We start from the raw sequence: 22,072 nt of genomic DNA, 5'->3' as shown, positions 1-22,072 counted from the left end.
AATGGATAAGATTAACTTTTAGAAACTATTTTGCATCTATATCTTCTTTCTTTTTAAATTCATATAATATAATACCACTTGCTTGCTGCGGTTTCGGGACAAATTGTGGGGAATAGGTGTAAGTAACCCACCAACAAAACGGCAACATTTGTCGGTTCAAAAGCACACAGATACTAGTAATACATTGGCTTTGTTGCTTTACATCACTTCCTTAGTCACTCTTAATTCTTCTTATATAAAAGGAAACACACTCATAAACGAACTTCAAATATCTCATTCAATTTCAAATTCCAAAAGCTCAAAAAAAAAAAAAAAAAAAAAAAATCAAATCTTCTCTGTTTCTTGACTTTTATTTTGTCATTAATTTGGTCATTTCTGAGGCAGATATTTGTAGTTCTGAATCATGTCCGGGCTAGTTGATATGTGGACATCAGAGAAGGCTAAGATGGAGAAAAATGACCAAACCCTTTTCTCTAAAGGTTCTGGTCCTTCTGGTGATGTGTCTGTTGAAGAGGTTAAAGGGAAAGAATTGGGCTCAACTGGGTTCAGGTCATCTGTACTTGGCAAAATCAGAGGGACCATTTCACCTTTGGCCATCTCATGTTCTGAGGCTTCGGTTTTCATGGTTGTCTTGTGTACACCTTGAAGAAAGACTAGGAAAACTGCAACTTACTTTTGTCTATCTTTGTTATCTCTGTTTTGAGAAATTATATGTAACTTCTTATTTTGTTTTTCTCTTTCTTTCTACACTGTGTAATCAACTTGTGTAAATATGTCTTTGTCGTTTTTTTCACTAATGACATCTGCTGTTTTTAACTGTGTTATGGCTTCGCAATAACAAAACCATTAATACTACATATATCTTGTTATTGTGAGTTTTAAACTTGTAGATTTGAACAAGCAGACATATTGATGAACAAAAGGTTGGATTTTTTTTAATTTATCAATATATTAATGTATTAAAAACTTAATTTTTATATGATTTTATACAAATTTTACAAATAAAAAACTTTTAACTTATCGCGTACTAAAAAAATCCCTAAGAATAAGATATCTATCAGTTTCATTGTTTTTTTATCATTATTAGGAGGTTTGAAATCAAAAATATCTATGACGAGTTCTCAAAGGAAAAAGAAAATGACAAAATTAGATATTGGATTAAAGTTTCTATTGAGAAAATGTGGAATTTTTCAATTGAAAGAGAGGGATATCATATTCAGGTATACTGCCATTTGATTAGAAAGGAGAAATATCTAGAAATGTGGAAAATCTTCCTTTGTGGGGCCTTCTTTATTTCGGATGAGAACGTACTGTTTATGTCCTCAAATCGGCATTAAAGTTTGTTGGGCCTAGTTTTTATTTTGTAAATTCGAGATTTAACATTTTTTTAAAATTTTTAATTATAATATAAAAAATTATGTGATATTTTTTAAAAAAATTTAACTGTAAAAATGTAAAATTGAAAACTTAAATGAACGAAATTTTATTACGTCGCTCTCACCCTCAAATCCTTGTTTTACATTTTTGTTACCCCCAGTATTTAAAGCTCTATTGGACACTCACTGTGTCAAAAAAAAAAAAAAAAAAAAAAAAAAGTGTATATTTGGGCATTATGTGAATAGTAAATCCGTGTCTCTTCCACCTGCTAGTATGGTGATAACCTAAAAGTCCTTTACAACAAAAATAAAGGGTGTTCATATTTAGATCAAGGCCGGCCTTGGTTTTATTTAACATATCTATCTATCTACATCTATTAAAAAGCTAAACAGTTGAAAATGTTATAGAAACAGGGTAATATTTTGCTTGGTAACATTCTTTTACTTTTACTAGCTTAGAGAGGATAGAAAATTTTCTCTTCGCACATTTATAACATGAAAAAGACGGTGGCCAATTATTTATGAAAAAATTACAAATTCTATTTTTTAAATACTTGACCTTCTAAAAAACTATATTCCTTAACTAATTTTAATCTAAAAAATAAAAATATATATTAACTAATGTTAAGAAATATAAATAATAAAAACTACGTTTCAATAGGTATTTTTAAAATTTTTCATCAGTTATACGTTTGGTTCATGGATTAAAATCATGAGATTAAAATTATTTTTGATTTACGTGTATTTTTTGTGAGATAAAATACTGTAACGAATAATGAACCATGATTCGAATCGGGATACGAATCCCTCAACCAAATAACTCAAATTCTCTAGAGAAAAAAAAAAAAAAAAGAGAGAAAAAGAAACGAAAGAAAAGTCATACTTTTACAACTTGGAAAAGTCAGGACCACACACTGGCTGCCAAAAAACGCCCACACGGAAGAGCCCACACGGAAGATTTTCCTTCACAAAGATGAAAGATATTATAGCTCAAATGCACATGAACCACAGAATCCATAGTAATACTATAGCCCTCTAGAATCACTTCTCCAAACTATAGAATATCCCAACCAATAATATTCTGTGTGCTGTAGTATATCCAAGGGGCCTAATTTTCTTGCCTCACACGGCCACATTGTACACGCCACTTGCTCAATTTTCTCTCATCTCTATTGTCTATATAGGAGCCAAAAGTATTTCTTCTAGTTTTCTCGTGGAATCCCAGAAAAGAAAAGAGAAAAAGAAAAAGAAAAAAGAAAAGCTCTCTAGCTAGCACTTTTCCTGAGGAAAAGAAAAAAAAATGGCTGCTATGGTGGAGATGTGGATGACTGAGCTGGGAAAGCTTGGAGAGAAAGTGGGAGCAGCTAAGAAGAGGCCATTGGTGATCTTGTCAAAGGCCAAACAAGGAGAAGTGAAAGTTGAAATGGGAGATAAAGAAGAAGAAGAAGCAAAGGAAATCACAAGGAAAGAGAGAGTGGTTAAGAAGGATTCTAGTCTTTCTGAAGAGACTGTTTTCTTGCTTATGGACCGGTTTGCGCCTTTGTAGATCATATGATATGATTATTGGTTATTTGGTTTTGTTGTGCGTATGTAAGGAGCTTTTCTTTCCATGAACATTTCTTTTTGTAATGTTTGTGAGTCGACCAATGTGTCTTTGTATAGAGGTCAACTTATTATGTTTGTTATTGCTCAAGGATTTTCAATCGCTAGTGCTTAATTTCTCTGGCCATGAAAACGAATTGCTTTTTAAATGACTAGATGCTAAAATATAAATTATTATCGACCCACCTTTTAACGGTTTAAACTTTTGAGATAGATTGATAAATTAATGTTACACCATGGTCGACCATTCAAGCCACCCATTTTTGTCTTACACGTTGAGAGCTCTGAAAGTCAGGACAAATCCCTGATGTCGAGAACTAACAGTTAAGGAGATGTCTCTGAGTCGAGGAGTCAAGATGTTGGAATCGAGAAGTGCTTAAGGTCCTCTCAAGACCTTTGCGTCATTGAAGTCGAGAAATATGCTAAAAGCCCTTTGAAGCCTCTGAGTCGAGGAGTCAGGAATTAGATCAGACCGGAAGCAATCCAGTCAAATCCAGCAGCGGTCTTGTCAACTCGAAAAGAGAAGTATTGATCCGACTGCTACTGCAGGAGTCAAGAAATCAGGCGACAGACAGGAAGGATCAGCCGCGTTTCCCAGAAAACCGAGAAAAAGGAGAGAGACCATTTCATGAAAAAAGAAAAGAGAGTTTGTAACCGGTTGAAAGATTAGTGCATGCACAAGTGGATTAGGCAAAGAGTTATTGCCGAACCACTATAAAACTCTTGTCTCCTGTGTGTTATTTTTGTGCATTAATCCTTAATTGAACCGCGAGTGTTTTTGGGAGAGGTAAACACGAGTTGTCAGAAAAATACCGTCAACAATTGGTGCTAGAAGGAGGGCCAAAAGCCTAGAAATTCAATCCAGTTTTTAACCAACTATGCCTCCCAGGAACACTCGCTTACTGTCGGCTAACCCAATGAGTCAGGCGCCCCAAAATCTCACCGCCGCGGGGACCTCAACGAATCCGCTCCCGCCGGCTGCCGAGAATCCCCCAGACCATATTGACAAGCTCCAAAGGCAGGTCGAAACACTGGCCGCAGCCGTGGAAAGGATGGCTACGGCTCTTGCTGGGTGGGATCCAGGGCAGAACCCAATGCCACCGCTCGAAGATGCGCCGATGAACCCGGTGAACGCCGCTGTTAGGGGCCAAGGGATTGGCGACCAACGTGGTGACGCCGAGGAAGCCGGTGATAGTCGAGCCAATGATCCCCACCCGACTAAGTCGAATAGGTCTGTGGGGAGCAAACAACGCGCGGCACGGAGGAGAGCGCGGGAGAAGGCTGCGGTACAAGCTGTGAATAACAGGGATGCGCCCCCTCGACCGCAACAGGATGCGAATAGGAGGAACGCTGTCCCCGTGGGATCTTCGTCTGTGCACGGCGGAGACCTTAGGACGAAGCTCGACGCTCGACGTGGGAAAGCCTTGCAGCTAGCGAGAGAGGAAGAGCTCGCAGCAGATAACAAGGCTCTGGCCGAGAAGATGGCCAGGCTTGAAAAGCAGATTGGGAGTCGATTAAACAACTTCGAGCAGGTTGTGGGGAAGGTAGCCGAGGCAGTCAATGTCGACACCAAGGTGTACACATCTCACGACCACCCGTTCACAGAAAATATTATCTGGGTGCCGCTGCCAGATAAGTATAAATCACCCCCCATTCCACTATATGACGGAATGAGTGATCCAGATGATCATTTAGAGGTCTACACCGGACATATGGTTCTCCACGGATATCCTGAGGAGATCATGTGTCGAGCGTTCAAGAATCATCTCTCTGATTCTGCTAGGAAATGGTTTAGATCCTTAAAGCCTAACTCTGTAGCGAGTTGGGACGATTTGAAGAATGTCTTCTTAACTCAGTTCATAGGAGTCAAGAAGTATATCCCGTCGAAGCAGAACCTTTCAAGGGTCTACCAGGGGCCAGACGAGTCTCTCAAAGATTGGATCGCGAGATTCGGAGAGCAAGTGGCTGCCATAGAGGGAATCACAGATGAGGTAGCACTAATGGGAGCCTTGGCCAGCATGAGGAGGGATATCCCATACAGTACAGACCTCGATCGGAGGCCACCACAGACATATAAGGAGTTCTTGGTGAGGGCTCAAGGATTTATCAACGAAGAAGAAGTCGAGGCCAATGACCCTGAGTGCCGATCGAGCAAGAGCCAAGAAATAGAGGAGTGGTCTACCTCTGAGAAGCAAGAAGGCCAAAAGCGTCGCGGTAATGGTAATGAGGATGAACCTGAAGCTTCGACTCTTAGTCAGCCGGAAGCAAAGAAGCCAAGGCAAGAAAACGACGGAAGGCCTCGACCGTTCCAACGATACGACTCAATACCAACGACTGCAAGGACTTGAGAGATGAAACTGAGGGACTCATCCGCGATGAACGACTCCAAGAATTCGGAAGTAGTAAGATTCAAAAGCTTGTTCATGCCACATCGGCTTATCTACGTTTATCCTTCAAATCCTCAAAGTGGTCGACCCCAAACATAACATGTTTGCCTAAAAACTAAGGTTTTAATTTGGCATGGGGGGCAAGAAGGGATCTACGGACCACGTTCAACAGCAAAAATAAGTTCAAAGAACTTACAACGCCGAGTCCTCTAAGGACGAAATGCTAACAAGCATAGCTAATAGAGCCTCTAAGGATGAGAGGCTAAAATATATATATATTCGACTGTTTGGCAGATCATGACGCTCTCTAATGTTCGACACTCTAGAGCTCCAGCACCTCCCTCGCCCCCTTCAATCTTCCCTCGTCCAGATACTTGACCTCGGCCTCTTTCACTTCTGTTAGCCTCCACTTGCGCTTTGACCTTCTCTAATTCCTCAAGAAGGTCTCATACTTCCCACAAGGCCTTATTCATCTTCCTTGCGTTGGTCTTTGAGGTGAGTTCTTCCGCGTCAAGGACAGCCGTCAGGATTGTCCCGATTCGGTCCATCTCATTGCTCCGACCCTCGACCTTGACTATGTCAGCGAGGACGAGGGAGAGGATAAGAGCCTGCAAAAGTGAATAGGAGGACCTACTTAGAGTAGAGAGTATTAAGGGAAAACCATGAAGGTCAGCTTGCAGAAGGAAATCCAAGAAGGTCGAGGCTTACATGTATCTGGTGAGAGACTCTTATGTTGGTGGTCGAGGAGAGAAGAAATGTTGGCGTCGAGCATTCCGAACAATACGCAAACAACAAAAGGTAAGTTTCCTAGTTCGTATTCTTCTATTTTCTAACCATCCTCATGTAGGTATCATCATGAGCTAGCGTGAAAGTATAAAAGAAAGGCAGTCTCTACAGGGCTAATGCAGGAAAACAAAGAGAAAATGAAACTTGATCCAACAGTTGAAATTCAACTCTCGACTGCCACCTGCTAACATGATCGACATTACTGCTCCACAACTTGAGAAACCAGCAATAATGATGGTGTTGTTTGGGAAAAGTAACTGCCAAGCTTACCAATGAATGATTTCTCGACTTGCCATAGCTTGAAACATCACGATGTAATATTCCAAGCTGGGGGGCAATTGTTACACCATGGTCGACCATTCAAGCCACCTACTTTTGTCGTACGCATCGAGAGCTCCGAAAGTCAGGACAAATCCCTGATGTCGAGAACTAACAGTTAGGGAGATGTCTCTGGGTCGAGGAGTCAAGGTGTTGGAGTCGAGAAGTGCTTAAGGTCCTCTCAAGACCTTTGCGTCGTTGAAGTCGAGAAGTATGCTAAAAGCCCTTTGAAGCCTCTAGGTCGAGGAGTCAGTAATTAGATCAGACCGGAAGCAGTCCAGTCAAATCCAGCAGCGGTCTTGTCAACTCGAAAAGAGAAGTATTGATCCGACTGCTACTGCAGGAGTCAGGAAATCAGGCGGCAGACAGGAAGGATCAGCCGCATTTCCCGGAGCAGCCATCATGAAAACTCACCTACCCTCACGCGGATCAAGGACAGAATATGGCTTCCTCCTTGGGAACGGGGAATACGTATTCACATGTAAAGGCCTATAAATAGAGCCAAGAAAACCGAGAGAAATGAGAGAGACCATTTCATGAAAAAAGAAAAGAGAGTTTGTAACCGGTTGAAAGATTAGTGCATGCACAAGTGGATTAGGCAAAGAGTTATTGCCGAACCACTATAAAACTCTTGTCTCCCGTGTGTTATTTTTGTGCATTAATCCTTAATTGAACCGCGAGTGTTTTTGGGAGAGGTAAACACGAGTTGTCGGAAAAACACCGTCAACAACTAACACTAAATATTAGTAATTAGCGTCAATGTATTAATGCAAAATTTGTATATACGGGGTTGTTTGAACTTGAAGGTTATGTCGTTGATGAGAAAGTTGAGGTACAGTAATAATGCAAGAAGAATGATTGAAAAATAAACTTAAAAAAAAAATGCATGGTTCCTACTTCCTATTTTGCCAAGAAGTGCTTATAAACTCTGTTCATTACATGGTTTCGTGTGTTTTTCTTGACTCCCATATCACAAGAAGTTGATTCCATGTGTTTTTTTTTCCTGGAGTTAAATTGTGCCAAGATGAACATATTCTGTTGTTATTTTGACAGTTGAATGATCAAAGAAAAGATATAGATTAACATAGATGGATTTTTAGGCGTATGTCTTGGGATTAAATCCAAGTATTTTGGAGCATAACACAATCCTGTAGTACAGAGCATTGACTAGTTGGTGTTTTTATTAATATTTTTATACATGATGATCTGCAAGTCCAAGATAAGGAAAAACGTAAGAATTGAAATGATCAGCTTTCTGTCAAAAGAATCTCCAAATAAGAAAATTATAACGATGAGGACCATTGGATAGCTGGCATTGACCAGTCACAAACCCAATGAGCTGCAAGTCTAAATATTAAAAAAATAAAAATAAATAAAAAAAAAGTTCCAATTCTTCATTATTATGTTAAATCTACAAGTACAAAAAGAAAAGAAAAGATATCAATAAGAGAGAGCATATAATATTTTTCTTCTTCTATTGGCATGTGCCTGTCCATGTATATACAAAAAGAAATGCGTATTCCGTGGCAATGAACAAAATAAAAGAGCGAACAAAACTAATTAATGGAAAAGACAGAAAAAAAAAAAAAAAGGCCTTATGAGGAAGAGCTGGCCTCAATACTAGTAGAATAAATTTGCTGATCAGGAATAAACTTGGGTTTCTCTTCAATCCATTTGAGAATCTCCCCAGCATATCTGAGAGCTTCATCAACTGTATCAGACTCCAACCCATTAATCAGCGAAACAAATAGTTTTCTATCCGTCAAAGAATGGAACAATCTCTTAAACATCACAGCAATGTAGTGAAATGCGCGATTAGCTAACGTAGGATTGTTAATGTTGTTGTTGTTGCTGCCGGTGGGATGGTGGCCTATAACAGGACAGAAGTTGGGAAACCATTCGCAACGAGAGAGAGGCACTCTGTCGATCTTTTCTTCAAGAAGATCGAACTTGTTGAGTATCAAAAGGAAGTGTTTCTTCTCAAAGGAGGGATGAGTTATGATGCTCTCGAAGAGCTGCTTGCTTGCCATCATCTTGTTAACGAGAACTCCATTCCCATCATAGTAGAACTCGTCGTAGTCAGACAGTGCCACACAGAACAGGACCATATCGACGTCTTCAAACATCTGCAACCACTTGCAGTTTTCTCCAAGGCTGCTGGAATGCACTCTTATGAGTTGGCACCTGCTGATGATAGCAAGCTATTTATATAAGCAAAATACTTGACACAAAGATACACGAGTATTTCGAAATATGTATGAAAAAAACATTTACTGAGATATTTTTGAATTGTCAAATTTTTCATTAAATTTTTTTTGATCTCATAAATACTAGCTTTCAGTTTAAATTTATTACCACAGAAGTTCCATAGATGTATTCGTTTTTTCAAGAGAGATATTGTTTGAGAATCTAAGCTTAAGTACTGAAATGATGCCATGAATAATCAATGGATGAAACAGAAGAGTTAACCTCATCTTTGGATCGCGTCGAATCGGAGAGTCGACAATACTATCTTGCTCCAATTTGGGACACGAAAACTCCACGGACGCAACACTGTTGGATGAGGTGATTCCCTCGGCATACAAGATATCCGTGTCAGAGGGCTCATAATCTGTCCTTGAAATCTCAATGGCCTGCCAAGAAGGGAAAATTCTTGAGATTGTATAGGAAACTTCTGCAATCTGATTATGATTGGGAAACATACTCATATCCAAATTTATTTACTCTATTGAGAGAATAATAGTCAAGGAAGAACTTTTGTGCTAGCCAAAGCAAAAAGAAAATAGAACCACAGCCAAATTTAGGATGATCACCGAGCATGAACTGACCCGATTGAGGAAATATGTAGCAGCTCGGGGAAGCATTTCCAATTCGTTCCTCCGGTTATAGGTTGCTTGGATGGCAGCGTCGTTCCAGAGGTCCTCGACGAATTGTGCATATTCACGAGTGGCAGTTGGAAATATGGCTTCCAAATTTCCTGATGCCATAATTTTAAGGAGCCAATCTGAGAAAGCTTTCAGACGTGGGCCAATAGAATAGATTGTTGTTTCATCTATCTGCTCTGCACTCCCTGTTGTGAAATAATAAATTCAGATGGTACTTTGAAAGGTAAATGAAGCATCTTCTTAAGCAAGAAAGAAGCACTAAATGCATCCCTAAGCAGCAAGATGAATTCACAATATGCAATTACTAAAAATATATTCTGCAAATATAAAGTAGAAAATAGAATTTGACATCACTTTAACTTAATGGAGTCAAGATATAATCAATTCACATTGTACCTGAAGGACGGGGTTGGTCAGATAGCCGTCTCTTTTGCTTCTGTATCAAACTTTCTTCTTCGAATTGTTCTCGTCCCTCTAGCAGTATACCAAGATAGCCATACAGCTTGCTTTGGATCATCAATTTAATGTTTTGACGCTCTTCTTCAGAGAAAGGAACATTGTATAGAATCTTCGCCTGGAATAAGAAAATAATTTGTTTCAATTGAAATCAAAGCACACTATTCGGGTTTCATTCTCAGTAGTCGCAATGTGCAAATTGAACAAACGAAACCATGACACACTTTCAACACAAGACTTATCATGGAGGCAAAAGAAAAAGAGGGTTCTAGAAAGGCATGGAACTCTTCCAGGAGGGACAATTACCATAAACCAAGTAAACAGATTACTAGATGAGAACAAAGAGAAGCACAGATTATTATTAAGAGGCTTTCAGCCATGTAAGACTGACAATACATCAGCACAAAGTACTCAACAGTGAGACGCGAAGTTATTAGCATTTCCCTGTACATATATTTTTATCTAACCTGTTTGAATATAGTACTTGTGCCAGATTGATCAGAACCAACTAGGAGAAACTTGTTTAGCTTTCTCTCCTCAAACTGAGCTGAACGAACTCTATCCCCTTCTTCCGTTGTCAAATTGGAAGCATCAGAAGGAATAGGCAAATTCAAGAGAGCACAAGCTAGCTTGACAGTTGCCTATGAAAAGGAAAACAAAAAAGTAGCCTCACAATTATTTAAAGCTTCTTGTATGTAAGACTAACTATGGAAATGAAGCATGTAATTGCACTGATAATAGTAATAACAGGCGTCTCAATATAAAACATGGAAACATACCTTATCCCATATTTTCCCTTTCACTTTGTTCATTCCCTCTTCCTGATAGGACCCATCTGGATTTACCCAATAGTGGAGATCTCCTTCACACGGCACACCTGCCAACTGCAATAAGTTCAAATAAAAACTCATTGATCTCATGAGGATTCACAATCAAAGAAATGAACTTGAAAAGTTTATGCAGTAAAAACAAAACACCTTAAGTATCCAAAGCTCTACTTCAGTTATCTCCCTATTGTTTATCTGAATATTTGTGTTGCCGTTGCTAGCATTCCGTTTTAAATTGCCACCAACGTTCAGCTGGGGACTAATAATTTGGGAATACACACGTCCTTCCTGTTTCATAAATAGCGTAATAAATCACAACCGATCATCTAAGAGAGAAACATAAAGTTTAAACTTCAAACTCACGAAACACACAGAAATAGAACATACAAGATTCACGGACAGATCGATCACAAGGAGCCTCAGGAAGAGATAACAACAAAGCCTATAAGTGATATTTACTGTAAGTGGTATTTAAATGTCCACAAATTCCTGTCCAATCAACAGTTGTCTGGATAGAATCACTTGTTCACTTACGGACTATGGTATTACCTCCTCCTAAAAGTCGATCTGCATGCGGGTTTTGTTTGTTCTGCTTCTTTGTGTTATTATCAAAAACATATAATTTAGAAAAGACATTATTAAAAGAGTTCATTTTTACCTTTCCCCAAAACCCAGACACATTATCATACCAATACGATCCAGGTTTCAGCTTCCTTGGTGGGTTTTTACAGCTCTTCAAACGCGCAAGCTCCTCTTGACTCAGAGGCTCCCCGTTAACAAAGACCAAGTTCGCAGGCAACTGATTGACTTTGCAAACAACCTCGGCTTTCATAATCTGCTCAACTTCCAACTCCGTCAACAATCTCTTCAGCAATCTAGAGCATTTTCCCAGTTTCCCTCTTCTCCCCTCATCAATCCTGTACCCAATACAACTAACGCATTTCCTTCCCTCAGGCATCGACCCCATGGCTCTAAGGACACAGCCGAAGCAGTACTTGGCACCGCAAACGATGCAAATCTCCTTCTCCGTGAATCGGTTCCCGTTGTGGCACCGGTAACATGACCCCTTCTTGCCTGTTCTCACGGCCCTCGGCGGTCTCTCCTCCACCGCTTCCGCCTCCGCCTCCGCCTCCGCCTCCACCGAGTCGCTCCACTCGTCTTCCTCCACGGATCGCTTGCGCGCGTGGCGAGGAGTTTCGCCTGTTTGACCGTCTTCTTCGTTTTCTCCCTCTTCTTTGTGAGAGAAGACATCGGAGGAGAGGCTCGATTCCTCCGCCGATTCCCAATTTCTAGGGTTCATGTAATCGCCGTCGCGGGGTAATTCTACTATCTCCGACGGGCTCGGTTGGAGCTCCGGTTTCCTAGATTTGACGATAGGCACGACGACCGGGACGGCGAGATCACGGAGGAGGGAGGAAGAGAGGGCAGCTACGGCGACGGCAGCTGTGGGGATTTGGTCAAAGTCAACGGGGGAGACGTGAGGGATGTTGTACGTGACCGGAGGCCCGGTGTACTCCAACGCCATCGAGTATTCCAAGTTGAGAACATCATCGTTTTCTTCGACGACGGCTTTCGGAGTCGCCAAAGAAGGATGAAGCTTTCTCAGAATCGCAGCCATGGCCGACCCAAAAACAGAGGCAAAAACAAAAAAACAAAAAAACAAAAAAAGAAAAGCAAACAAAGCAGCTATTTCCAATTCACACCATTGGCGAGCCTGAGAAGCTTAGCCAGCAGTTTCCACGACCGACGAAGTCGAACGGCAGGAAAACGCCATTCTCTGAGAAGAAATGTAAGAGAGAGAAAGAAGAGAGAGAATGGTTGTGAAAGAATTGGTCGTTTGTAGGATTAGAGAAGAAGATTGTTAGTCAAGTAAGTTGCTTCCATTAAAGTCAGCGAGTGAGAGGATCGTTGACTCGTTTGACTTTCATAACAATTGGAAATTGCTGGGAATCGAACACGGGAACGGCAACGCTTTTGGCGCGTACAGCGTACGTTGACTTGGTCAAACATATTCCCCTGAAAACGTTTCTAGGGAAACATATATAGATTTTTGCTTTTACTTGTTGTACGTTGGAGATTATTTGACTACTGAGGGTAATTTTGACCATTATGTATAACTGAAGGAGGTATATTTACGTTATGAAGGGACTTGGAGCAGAGTACTTTTCTTTATGGCACGTGGTACACACGGCAGCGGGCAGTATAATGAGAACGCGTATAAAACTTAAATTTTGTCTCTTATGTCCGACGTGTCATCAGTCCGGGAGAGGTCAATTTTCCCGCCGCGTTGACTCGGTTACGTCACTCGTTGAGTGGCTGGTCGTGAACAACAGTATTGAGCTCATTGTCACAGGCGGCCCAAGGGAAAGGCCACTAAGGCCGTTGCATTAGCCCCTGATGAGCAAAGGCCCCATCTTTTTTATGAGAAATAGTAGAAGATAAGTCAATATAAAAAGCTTAATATATAGGTCAATTTTTAGTTATAGAAATTAATATGTCATAATTTGTTAAGTTATGGTTTATAATCAGATAAGTTATAGATAAATTTGTTAAGTTATGAATCATAACCAGACAAGTTATGAACAATAACTTATCAAGTTATGGTTCTTAACCATATAAGTTATAGACGAAAATAATAATTTGGCATATTTATTAACTTATATAAACTATTGATCTATTAATTTTAATTAATGTCAAGTCTTAACTTATTTTTCTCTTTCTCTCCTTTTTTAGTTGCACCAGGTAGTCGGGTAGCGGCCCAATACAAAATTTTGAGTCCACTTTTTCTAAGAAATTTTGACAAATATTCTTACACTCGTGCTTTTTTAAAGATAAATTTCTTTTTTTTTTTTTTTGACAAAGGATCGATTTCCTTAAATAATTGTTTTTGGTTTTCCAATTTTAACCTTAAATAGTTTGTGTGCTCTTCTTTAGAGAGCTTTGATGGAAAGATTTTTACGGTCTTTCAGGGGACGTTTGTTTCCTATATTCATCATTGATTCTGAATCATGATTCATGGTTCTTTACAGTGTTTTCTCTCACAAAAAATACATGTAAAATAAAAATAGTTATGAATCATGATTCTGAATACATAAACTAAACGTCCTCTCAATTTCTTTCTTCAATCATTGATTCCAGACAAAAAAAATTTGGCACCACTTTCATAAAAAATAATAAATAGTAATGAACTCACGGTAGCAAATCTAAAGTCCATTGCGTTTAAGGTTACAGTTTCTAACCGGGTAAGGTGAATGAAAGCTCATTTTTTGTCTTCTTGAGTACATTGCCTTTGTGTATGAAAAACTCTTAAAAACAACTAGGCCTGTTTAAAAGGTATGTTTTAATTTTGACGCTTAAAATTTAAATTTTTATGAGAGAAAAATATTGTATCAGAATCAATAATTTAAATTTAAGTATATAAAACAAACGAGTTCTTAAGAAACAAAACTTAACAGTACTCCCGTATATTTTTTAACACATAGCCAACGGTAAGTGCGTTTGATTTGAAGAAATTTGTTCTATTTAACAATTTTATAGTGGAGGTAGAGCATCCTAATTTGAGCATCCTCATTTGCAAAATAAAATCAACGAGTTAAGTTTAACTACAGTTATAAATATAGATTAGAATTTAAGCATAACTAACTTTAGTTAAATGAAGAAATTAACAATGGGATGAATATTCTAGTATCACTGAAATAAAGTTAAAATAAATACTTTGAACTCTCCTTATATAGGTTTCAGACTCGTTTATCTTTTGCTTCTTAACCAATGTGAGAAAAGGCTCCTTTTTTTTATTTTCCCAAAAGCCTAACGTCTTATTCATTTTTCTCATTCGAATTGAGAACTTGAGTTAAAAAGTTAATTCATGTGAGAGAAAATATTATAGTAGAAAAAATTAAATATAAATTTTTGTAAGAGAAAACTCTTTAGTAAAAACTTGAGTTTTAATTCAAACTAGCGAAATAAACGGGGCCTAATAATTTTCACCTTTGGCTAAACATTATTTTACTATCATAAAATTACAAGCATCATATTTTGCATATTGTACACAAACATTCTCAACCTATTCAAATTTTTTTTAATCCTTATTCTATTGTCCTAAAGTTACAATTTTTGTTTGTTCTCCTATTCATCGATTATTAAAAGAGTTTGTTGTTTGATTTCATTGATTATAATAGTGAACATCCTTATTAAGTGATAATCTTTATTATAGGTTAAAGTATTAAATTATTGTTAGTCCATCTTCTAACAGCTTAAACTTTTGGAATAAATGGGTAAACTAACATGGTATCAGAGCGGGAGATTATGGGTTCAAACTCCCGTAATTGCACTCTTTATCCCCATGTCATCATGTGTTGGGTATTTAATATATCACGGGCTTAAATATTCACGTGTTGGCCTTTTCAATTAATTTATCCACACAATTGTCCATTGTCCAGCCTACGCATGAAGGAGAGTGTTAAAGTATAAAAATATTGTTGGCTCACCTCCTAACAGCTTAAGCTTTTGGAATGGATTGGTAAACTAACATTATAATGACCATCTTTGCATATTGAAGGCAAATATTGCTGACTATTTCCAAATTTTAATATGTTTCATTATTATAAAGTTTTAGTTTTTATGCCCCTGTTAGTAAGACTGTTAGTGTCATGAGAAATTATACACATGCTTTTAGATACTTTTACGATAAAATGAAATTGTAGATAACTTTTAATTTGAACACAATATGTAAGCATTTATGTAATTTAATCCTTTCTAGGGACCCCCATTTTCGATGTTTTATTTGATAAAATTTTTTACGTATAAACTGTATATTATTTCGGTGAATAAATTAACCACCTTTGTATAAGTAAAATCACTGGCTTAAACATTTTTCAACTAGTGACTAACTGATTATTTGATAAATAAAGTTTTTACATATTCCAAATTATCTGATCAAAGAATTAAAGCAAACTACTAATAATCTACTTTGGAGTAAACTTGCAGTTTAAAAGATCAGGAAAAAAATCTCAACACAAATATATAAGTAATTAAACTGAAACACTAGCCTATTTTTAAGTAAACGAATTGCTTAAAAAAGGGGAAACATTCTTCATGCAAACACAGAATAAAGTAAATTATTGGTCTACTTTTGAGTAACCAGTGGTTTAAAGAAGTATAAAAATAGGAACTTTCCGCACAAGCTGATGACTTTGGAGTTTGGACCGAGGAGACTTAAGACGGCATCGGCGGCGAGGGGAAGGAGTGAGAGGTTGTCGTTGCCCCAGTTCAAGAAGACAGAGAAAGGAAATGAGAGAGAGAAAGTGAGGGCTAAGGTTTATTTAGGGTTACTTTTGGTATTTTAAATATTGAAAATGGTATGTTTGAAAGGAAATTATAAAGTGATATTTCTCCCTTTTTTTAAATAAGAAAAATGACCGTATTTTTATAATGAACTCATTTAGGCCCCCCCATCATTCCTTTCAAAAAGATATAACCTTAATTTCTTGGAGATAGTACGGTACGGTATGAAAAATGTCCTAGTGGTAGCCCTATATATTAGACAATCACATTTGTGTTGAGTTCTTTTTTTTTTTTTTTGCACTTATATATATTTATATATTATTTTGATGTAATTTTAGTTAGATCTAATGTTTAAAAACTTACATTACTGTCATAGAAGGCTCCTAATTTCTGCTCTAATTCCAAATACACTTTTTTTTTAAGGATTCCAAACACACTTTCGTTCTCAAACACTGTCCTATTTTAGTCAATTAGGATTAAAAAAAATTAAATTAAAAAAAAAAACTGCTTTGGTCTCCAGTGTTACAGAAGTTCTGTAGAAAATAGTGTTAGAAATAATATGAGAATTTCCATTTCTGCATATAAGTGCACGTTCAAAAATATGCTTTAGTTTTTTTGGGACAAATCATCAAGATTCAAGAGGGAAGCTCAGCCTTTGGAAATTTCTGAAGTAGGCAGACAAGTTGTTTGCCACGTACGTTATATATCTTATGCATTTAGGATAAGACACTTCCCAAAGTGACTTGCCAATGTGAAATTGTGAAATATGCATGAAACATAGTTTTATCGCGCGTTTTTGTTACCGTTGACGGTAGAATTTCGTCAACAAGATTACGCCGGGTTATCTCCTTGTGTTCCGTCGAGTTGCTGGCCCTATTATTGTTATGTATTTAGATTAATGCTATAAAGCGTTTGTTTAGAATGAATATGATGAGAAGTGTAAAGAACAGTGCCCGAATAAACACATAGAAATTTTATAGTGGTTCACTCTATAAGAAAGAGTTACATTCACTGTTTGTTGTATTTCTCTTTGATTCTCAGATTACATAATCCATTCTCTCCCCTCTTTGGGGCTTTTCTCTTTTTATAATCTATGGATCACATATCGACCCCCTTTTGGACGGACTGACACAGGGATTTTAATGATGACTTTGCCCCAAGTGGCCTACCATCTTATTTACCTAGACTGTAGTCTGTCAACGCCTTTTGCACTGTTCACTTACCCCTTTCGTCCACTATTGCGGCTCTGGGGATCCTCCTTTGATTTCATTGGTCCTCCACAGGTGGTTTATGGGCCAGCAATCATTTCCTGGTTGCTGACATTTTCCAAGTCCATACGCAATCTGGGGATTTCCCCTTGTCCACTCAGGGGACTTTCTGGGGACGTGGACCCATATTCATGCGGTCTGCTCTTTGCGCCTACATAATACAATGTCAGCCGCAGGCTCCCTATCAGTCAACCCTATCATGGTATCTCTGATGTGAACAAGTCATGTAGGCCTCGACTGTATATGGGGTCGACGGTCTTATGAGTCGTCCCGTACAATCGACCTTTTCACCATAAAGAATTCCAGGCGACGACAGCTATCTGACGTGACTAACATGAGGTTACGTGGCCATTATTGTTGTCCGACGTGTTAGCACACATTTTTTCACACAACAATTACTTTTGCATGAATTACGTGTGAATCATGAGTGACTACTAAATGGGAAATAAAAAAATAAAATAAAAAAAGTCATGGCTACAAATTTTCTTTTCCGCTGAAAATTGTAAGTTGCAATTTCAACACATGGAAATTTGGTCTTCGACAATTTTGAGGCATTTGCCTCCTTTCTCCAAATTATAATTCTTTATTTTTCCATGCCAATTCGATCCCCTCTTTGTACACATAAATTTTTGGCAATGAATTTACGTATGTCTAGTAGTCAATTTCTTTTATCACAAAAGAATAAAAAAGAAGTCATTAGCCTTTTGATGCCAGATTCGATCCCCTCATGGTACACATATACATTTTTTTTTTTTGAAGGAAATTTATTCAAGGAAAAGCCAATTGAACATATTTTAATATTGCAGAAATACATGATAAAATTTTGATATATATGTTTGTATTGACAGTGGTTTTCACACTCACAGTAACCTCTCACGAATTAATTAGGGATTAATACTGTAAATTAAGATAGAGAAGACAAGAATTTATAGTGGTTTGGCAATATTTATTGGCCTAGTCCACTTGTGGATGCACTAATATTCTATTGATTACAACTTCTCCGGTGATAGTTGAATAGTGCGTCGTCCCCTTAATGAATTTCCATGGCTCTATTTATAGGCCTTGTACACATGAGAGACCTCCTCTGCATTTCTCGAGGAGATCATCCTCTATCCCTTAATTCTGGGATTTGATAATTGTATTTTCATGATTACAGCTTCCTAGTCAGGCGAACCACTCTTACCAGCTACCTGATTTCCTGACTTCAACAGTAGTAGTTGATATAGTATATCTTTCCTTGAGTTGACGGGATGTGATCTTAATTTGATCTCCCGGTCTTATCTAATTCTTGACTCCTCGACGCAAAGGCTTCAAGGGGCTTTGTAGACTTCTCGACTTCAACGATACAAAGGCCTCAAGAGGACCTTAAGCACTTCTCAACTTCAACGCCTTAGCTCTAAGAGCCCTCCTTAACCTAGAAACATCTCCCTAATTGTTAGTTCTCAATGTCAAGGATTTGTGCTGGCTTCCGAAACTATCGACGCGTACGACAAAAGCGGGTCGTTTGAATGGTCGACCATGGTGTAACAGTTTGCATGACTTTGGAATTACTCTTTGAATGAGTGGGGCACTAATATTGTTATGTACCTAACAAAAATTAATTATCTATTATTTTTTTAGTGCACAATTCAAAAAGGAAGAAAAACGTGAAAAATATAATTCAATACAATGTGTGTTGGATTCTGTAAGGAAAGAAAATTATTTTCATCTCTTTCTTTGCTTAACAAATTAATTTAATTTAAATGTACTTTACTCCAAACTAATTTAATTAGCCCTCTTCATATTTAAAGTTTTCACCGTCCTAGTACATTTTTTTTCTCTTCATTATCTTTGAATCCTCAGTAATCCAACTTACGTGGCATTAACATGCGCACACGTCTCCTTCTAGATTTGAGGTTTAGAGTTCGAATTTCCTACCGCTACAGCATGGGAAGGCTTTCGTATCGGTTCAGAGCCAACGTTTTCCACGCCCGTAACCCGCTAATATATATTCACAAACTTGAACAATTGATATCATCAAATTGAAACCCAATAAAACATTAGTTGTACAAACTTGACATATGTACACCTATACAAATCAAGAACTACTCACTCAATCTTCCCTAGGAGGACAAGAAACTTGCAAACAAAAACCAGTCAATCTTGTCAACAATATAGTCCCCCAGGAAGCAAGCAAAAAAAAAAAAAAATGAAAATGAAAAACAAATGTATAACACTATAATCTCCTTTCCTTTTGGGTAATTTTTCACTTTGAAGCAAAATTGTACTTTTTGGTAAAAAATCGTATATACGTATTCACACGCATTTTGTCATTTGTCCAAATAATTGGTAACTTGAAACAGCAGCTAACGACGTCGACCTATTCCATCTTGCGTGGCAAGCTCCTACTGGCCCATTCCCAAAAGGACGGCCAAAAAGGGTATTTATGATGGGGTCGAAAGTCTAGCGACCTTGACAAATAAAACGGTTGGGGACCACCAACGCCGCCATGTACGCGGCCACCCCAACAGACCCTATCCGGCGTGTGGTTCACGATCGTCTTGGGAGCGTCAGATTATTCCCAGAATGTTATGTGCCTTCTTTGTTTTGGGCTGCTGATGACCTCTCCGTTAGAACGGACGACAAACCGACCAACCCCATTGTGGCCGTTGGGCGAAGGCGCGTAGCCATTACTCGGGCACTGCTGTTCCCAGGCCCTCATCTGCTTCAGCTCCGGCACGTTCTCCGACACGCGCCACACTTTCACCGACTTATCAAGGCTTCCGCTATACACTCTCCACCGCTGATCGCGATCATCACCGCGCTTTTCATCATCGCTCCGATCTTCCTCTACAGCCAGGCACTTAACCGGCCCAGTGTGGCCCGTCAACACCGAGAGGCAGGCGTGGGCCCAACTCGCGTCCCTCCTCCACACGCAAATATTCCTGTCCGCCGATCCACTGAAGACGAGATTCCCCGCGGTGGCCAAGCATAGGACGGCCAGCTTGTGTCCCCTGAGGACGCCCCCATGCGATAACCGCTTCTCTCTAACCCAGAAGTTTAATAGCCCGTCCGACGAACCGCAGTAAACGACGCCGTTTTCTTTATTAATAGCCAAAGCCGTGACCGCGCTCTCTTGCCTCAACAAAATCTGGAACAAGAAATGCCTGCTCGTGCCCGATTCCCCTTGGAGCTCCCTTCGCCACGCCTTCACCGTCCCGTCGGCGGAGCCCGTGAAAACCAACGAATCGAACCCCGAAACGACTGCGTTCACCGCGTCGTCGTGCGCCGTTATTGACTCGAGGCATTTTGACGTCGCGATTCTCCATACCTTTAGGGTCTTGTCCCACGACCCGGAGTAGAGTAATCCTTGCTCCTCGTTAAGACTCATGCAGGAGACGGCGTCGAAGTGCCTGATTCGGAGGACGTTACGGCGTCGTCGGACTTCGACGTAGTTCTTCGGGTTTACGGAGCTCTTGAGGGAGTCTTTGAAGGAAGGTAAGCTTCCGATGCGCTTGTGGAGTTTTGGATTCTTTTGAGATGTTTTCCAGACGCGGATTTTCCCGTCCTGGTGACCGGTGAAGATTCTATCGCCGGAGATCACGATCGCCTTGACTAATCCGCTACTGCATTTGAATCCGGTGAAGTCCTTGAGATTCTTCCACACGCGGATGTTCTTGCTGTCCGATCCGGTGTAGAGGAGGTCGCCGGAGACCGCCAGAGAGTACACGTGGCCCTCCTCTCGGACGAGAGATCCGATCAATCCGTTGCGAGGGAAGTTCTCGCCTTCGAAGGGGCTGAAAATAATCGGTGATGACGTCATCCACGGGGATTTCGTGTACGGAGAGCTCTGGCTATTCCACGGCGACATGGCGTACGGCGATACGCTGACCGACGGTGACGCGCTGCCGGTGTAGTAATACCCAGGGCTCATAACCGCTGCCGTCGTCGTTGTCGCTGGAGAGAAGCTGCTGTGGCGTCGCGACGACATGTCGTTTCCGTTACCGTCGTCGCGGTCGCGGTTGGCTGTGCTATCACGCCTCGGTGATAGGACGACGTCGTTTGGGTCGGAATGCAATAAGGCTCCGAATTTTTGCCGGTGAATAGCAGGCCGTTCCACCACCGCCATCGTACCGCCTTTTGCGTTTGTCATCTAAAATCGGAATCCGAGAAAATTGATATCAGTTTTTGATTGTTTGGAGTGGAAGAAAGTGAGGGAAAATTTTTTATTTTTCGGGTTATGAAAGACGGGTGAAAGGAGAGAGAGAGGGTGTATAAATAGGTGTTTTGGTGGTCGTGAACAGGTGACACGTAGAAAACGAGACGTGAGCGTTTGGGAACCGGGAAACCGGGTGTGCCGGTGAAATTGGTTATTTTGGGTTTGAATTTTATTTGCAGCGTTTAATCTTCACACGCTAGTTTGGGAAACCGTCGCGGGGTTCTTCTTAATTAACCACGTAAGGACTAAGGTATAGGAAGCGTCATCAAACCAAGGTTGTTGACTTTTGACTTTTTCTTGTTTTCGCAATGAATGACTTTTAAAGGGCACGTTCGTGTTTTGAAGTATTAGGAATTTTTGAAGTTGCTAGAACGGCGTCGTTTTTAGCGTTTCAAATTCTTCAGGGAAGTTTTTGACAGGTTTCTTTCCGGTATATATGCACATGGGTCATATTATTAAATTTTTTTTTATGACAAAGTAATTATGGTCAAATAACAAATATTTATTAAAAATTTCGTTTCGATATGCAGAATAGTAATAAGTGTTATAATTTTACTAAATAGTGGAATTAGTAAATATGTCAATATTACATTTTGATGTGAGATCGACTTGCGTCCATTTGTTCAGATACTGCTCACGAACTGATAACTCTAGAATTGAAAGATCATAAAAAGCAGTAATTTAAG

The 22,072-nt window shown here is 39.3% G+C and overlaps 2 protein-coding genes across 3 annotated transcripts; both read right to left on the bottom strand.

The window, feature by feature from the left end:
- Nucleotides 1–7,907: 7,907 nt before the first annotated feature.
- Nucleotides 7,908–12,471, bottom strand: LOC21409619 (extra-large guanine nucleotide-binding protein 1). Of its 2 annotated transcripts, none has more exons than XM_024165474.1 (8): nt 11,296–12,471; nt 10,788–10,925; nt 10,590–10,694; nt 10,278–10,451; nt 9,751–9,928; nt 9,298–9,539; nt 8,939–9,102; nt 7,908–8,656 (listed from the first exon to the last, which is right to left on the bottom strand). In XM_024165474.1, the coding sequence occupies exons 1-8, from the start codon at nt 12,253–12,255 to the stop codon at nt 8,065–8,067; spliced, it is 2,553 nt and encodes an 850-aa protein (XP_024021242.1). In that variant the 5' UTR covers nt 12,256–12,471; the 3' UTR covers nt 7,908–8,064. The 2 variants fall into 2 exon arrangements, with proteins under 2 accessions (XP_024021242.1, XP_010096250.1); XM_010097948.2 differs by having other exon boundaries at nt 7,908–8,653.
- A 6,613-nt stretch (nt 12,472–19,084) lies between these two features.
- Nucleotides 19,085–21,398, bottom strand: LOC21409618 (protein JINGUBANG). Its single transcript, XM_010097947.2, has one exon. The coding sequence runs from the start codon at nt 21,318–21,320 to the stop codon at nt 19,743–19,745; it is 1,578 nt and encodes a 525-aa protein (XP_010096249.1). The 5' UTR covers nt 21,321–21,398; the 3' UTR covers nt 19,085–19,742.
- Nucleotides 21,399–22,072: the final 674 nt, after the last annotated feature.

This window comes from Morus notabilis, unplaced genomic scaffold (assembly GCF_000414095.1).
Source record: "Morus notabilis unplaced genomic scaffold, ASM41409v2 Scaffold115, whole genome shotgun sequence".
Classification (NCBI taxonomy): domain Eukaryota; kingdom Viridiplantae; phylum Streptophyta; class Magnoliopsida; order Rosales; family Moraceae; genus Morus; species Morus notabilis.
Note: the sequence above shows the minus strand (reverse complement) of the source record. Positions and strands in the feature narration are given on the sequence as shown.

Excerpts from the sequence above, each read along its gene's own strand:
- LOC21409618 (XM_010097947.2), bottom strand. The coding sequence starts at position 21,320 with ATGACAAACGCAAAAGGCGGTACGATGGCGGTGGTGGAACGGCCTGCT.
- LOC21409619 (XM_024165474.1), bottom strand. The coding sequence starts at position 12,255 with ATGGCTGCGATTCTGAGAAAGCTTCATCCTTCTTTGGCGACTCCGAAA. Across the intron at positions 9,929-10,277 it reads CAAGTACTATATTCAAACAG|GCGAAGATTCTATACAATGT; the intron begins GTTAGATAAAAA and ends TTCTTATTCCAG. Across the intron at positions 9,103-9,297 it reads CTACATATTTCCTCAATCGG|GCCATTGAGATTTCAAGGAC; the intron begins GTCAGTTCATGC and ends CCTTCTTGGCAG.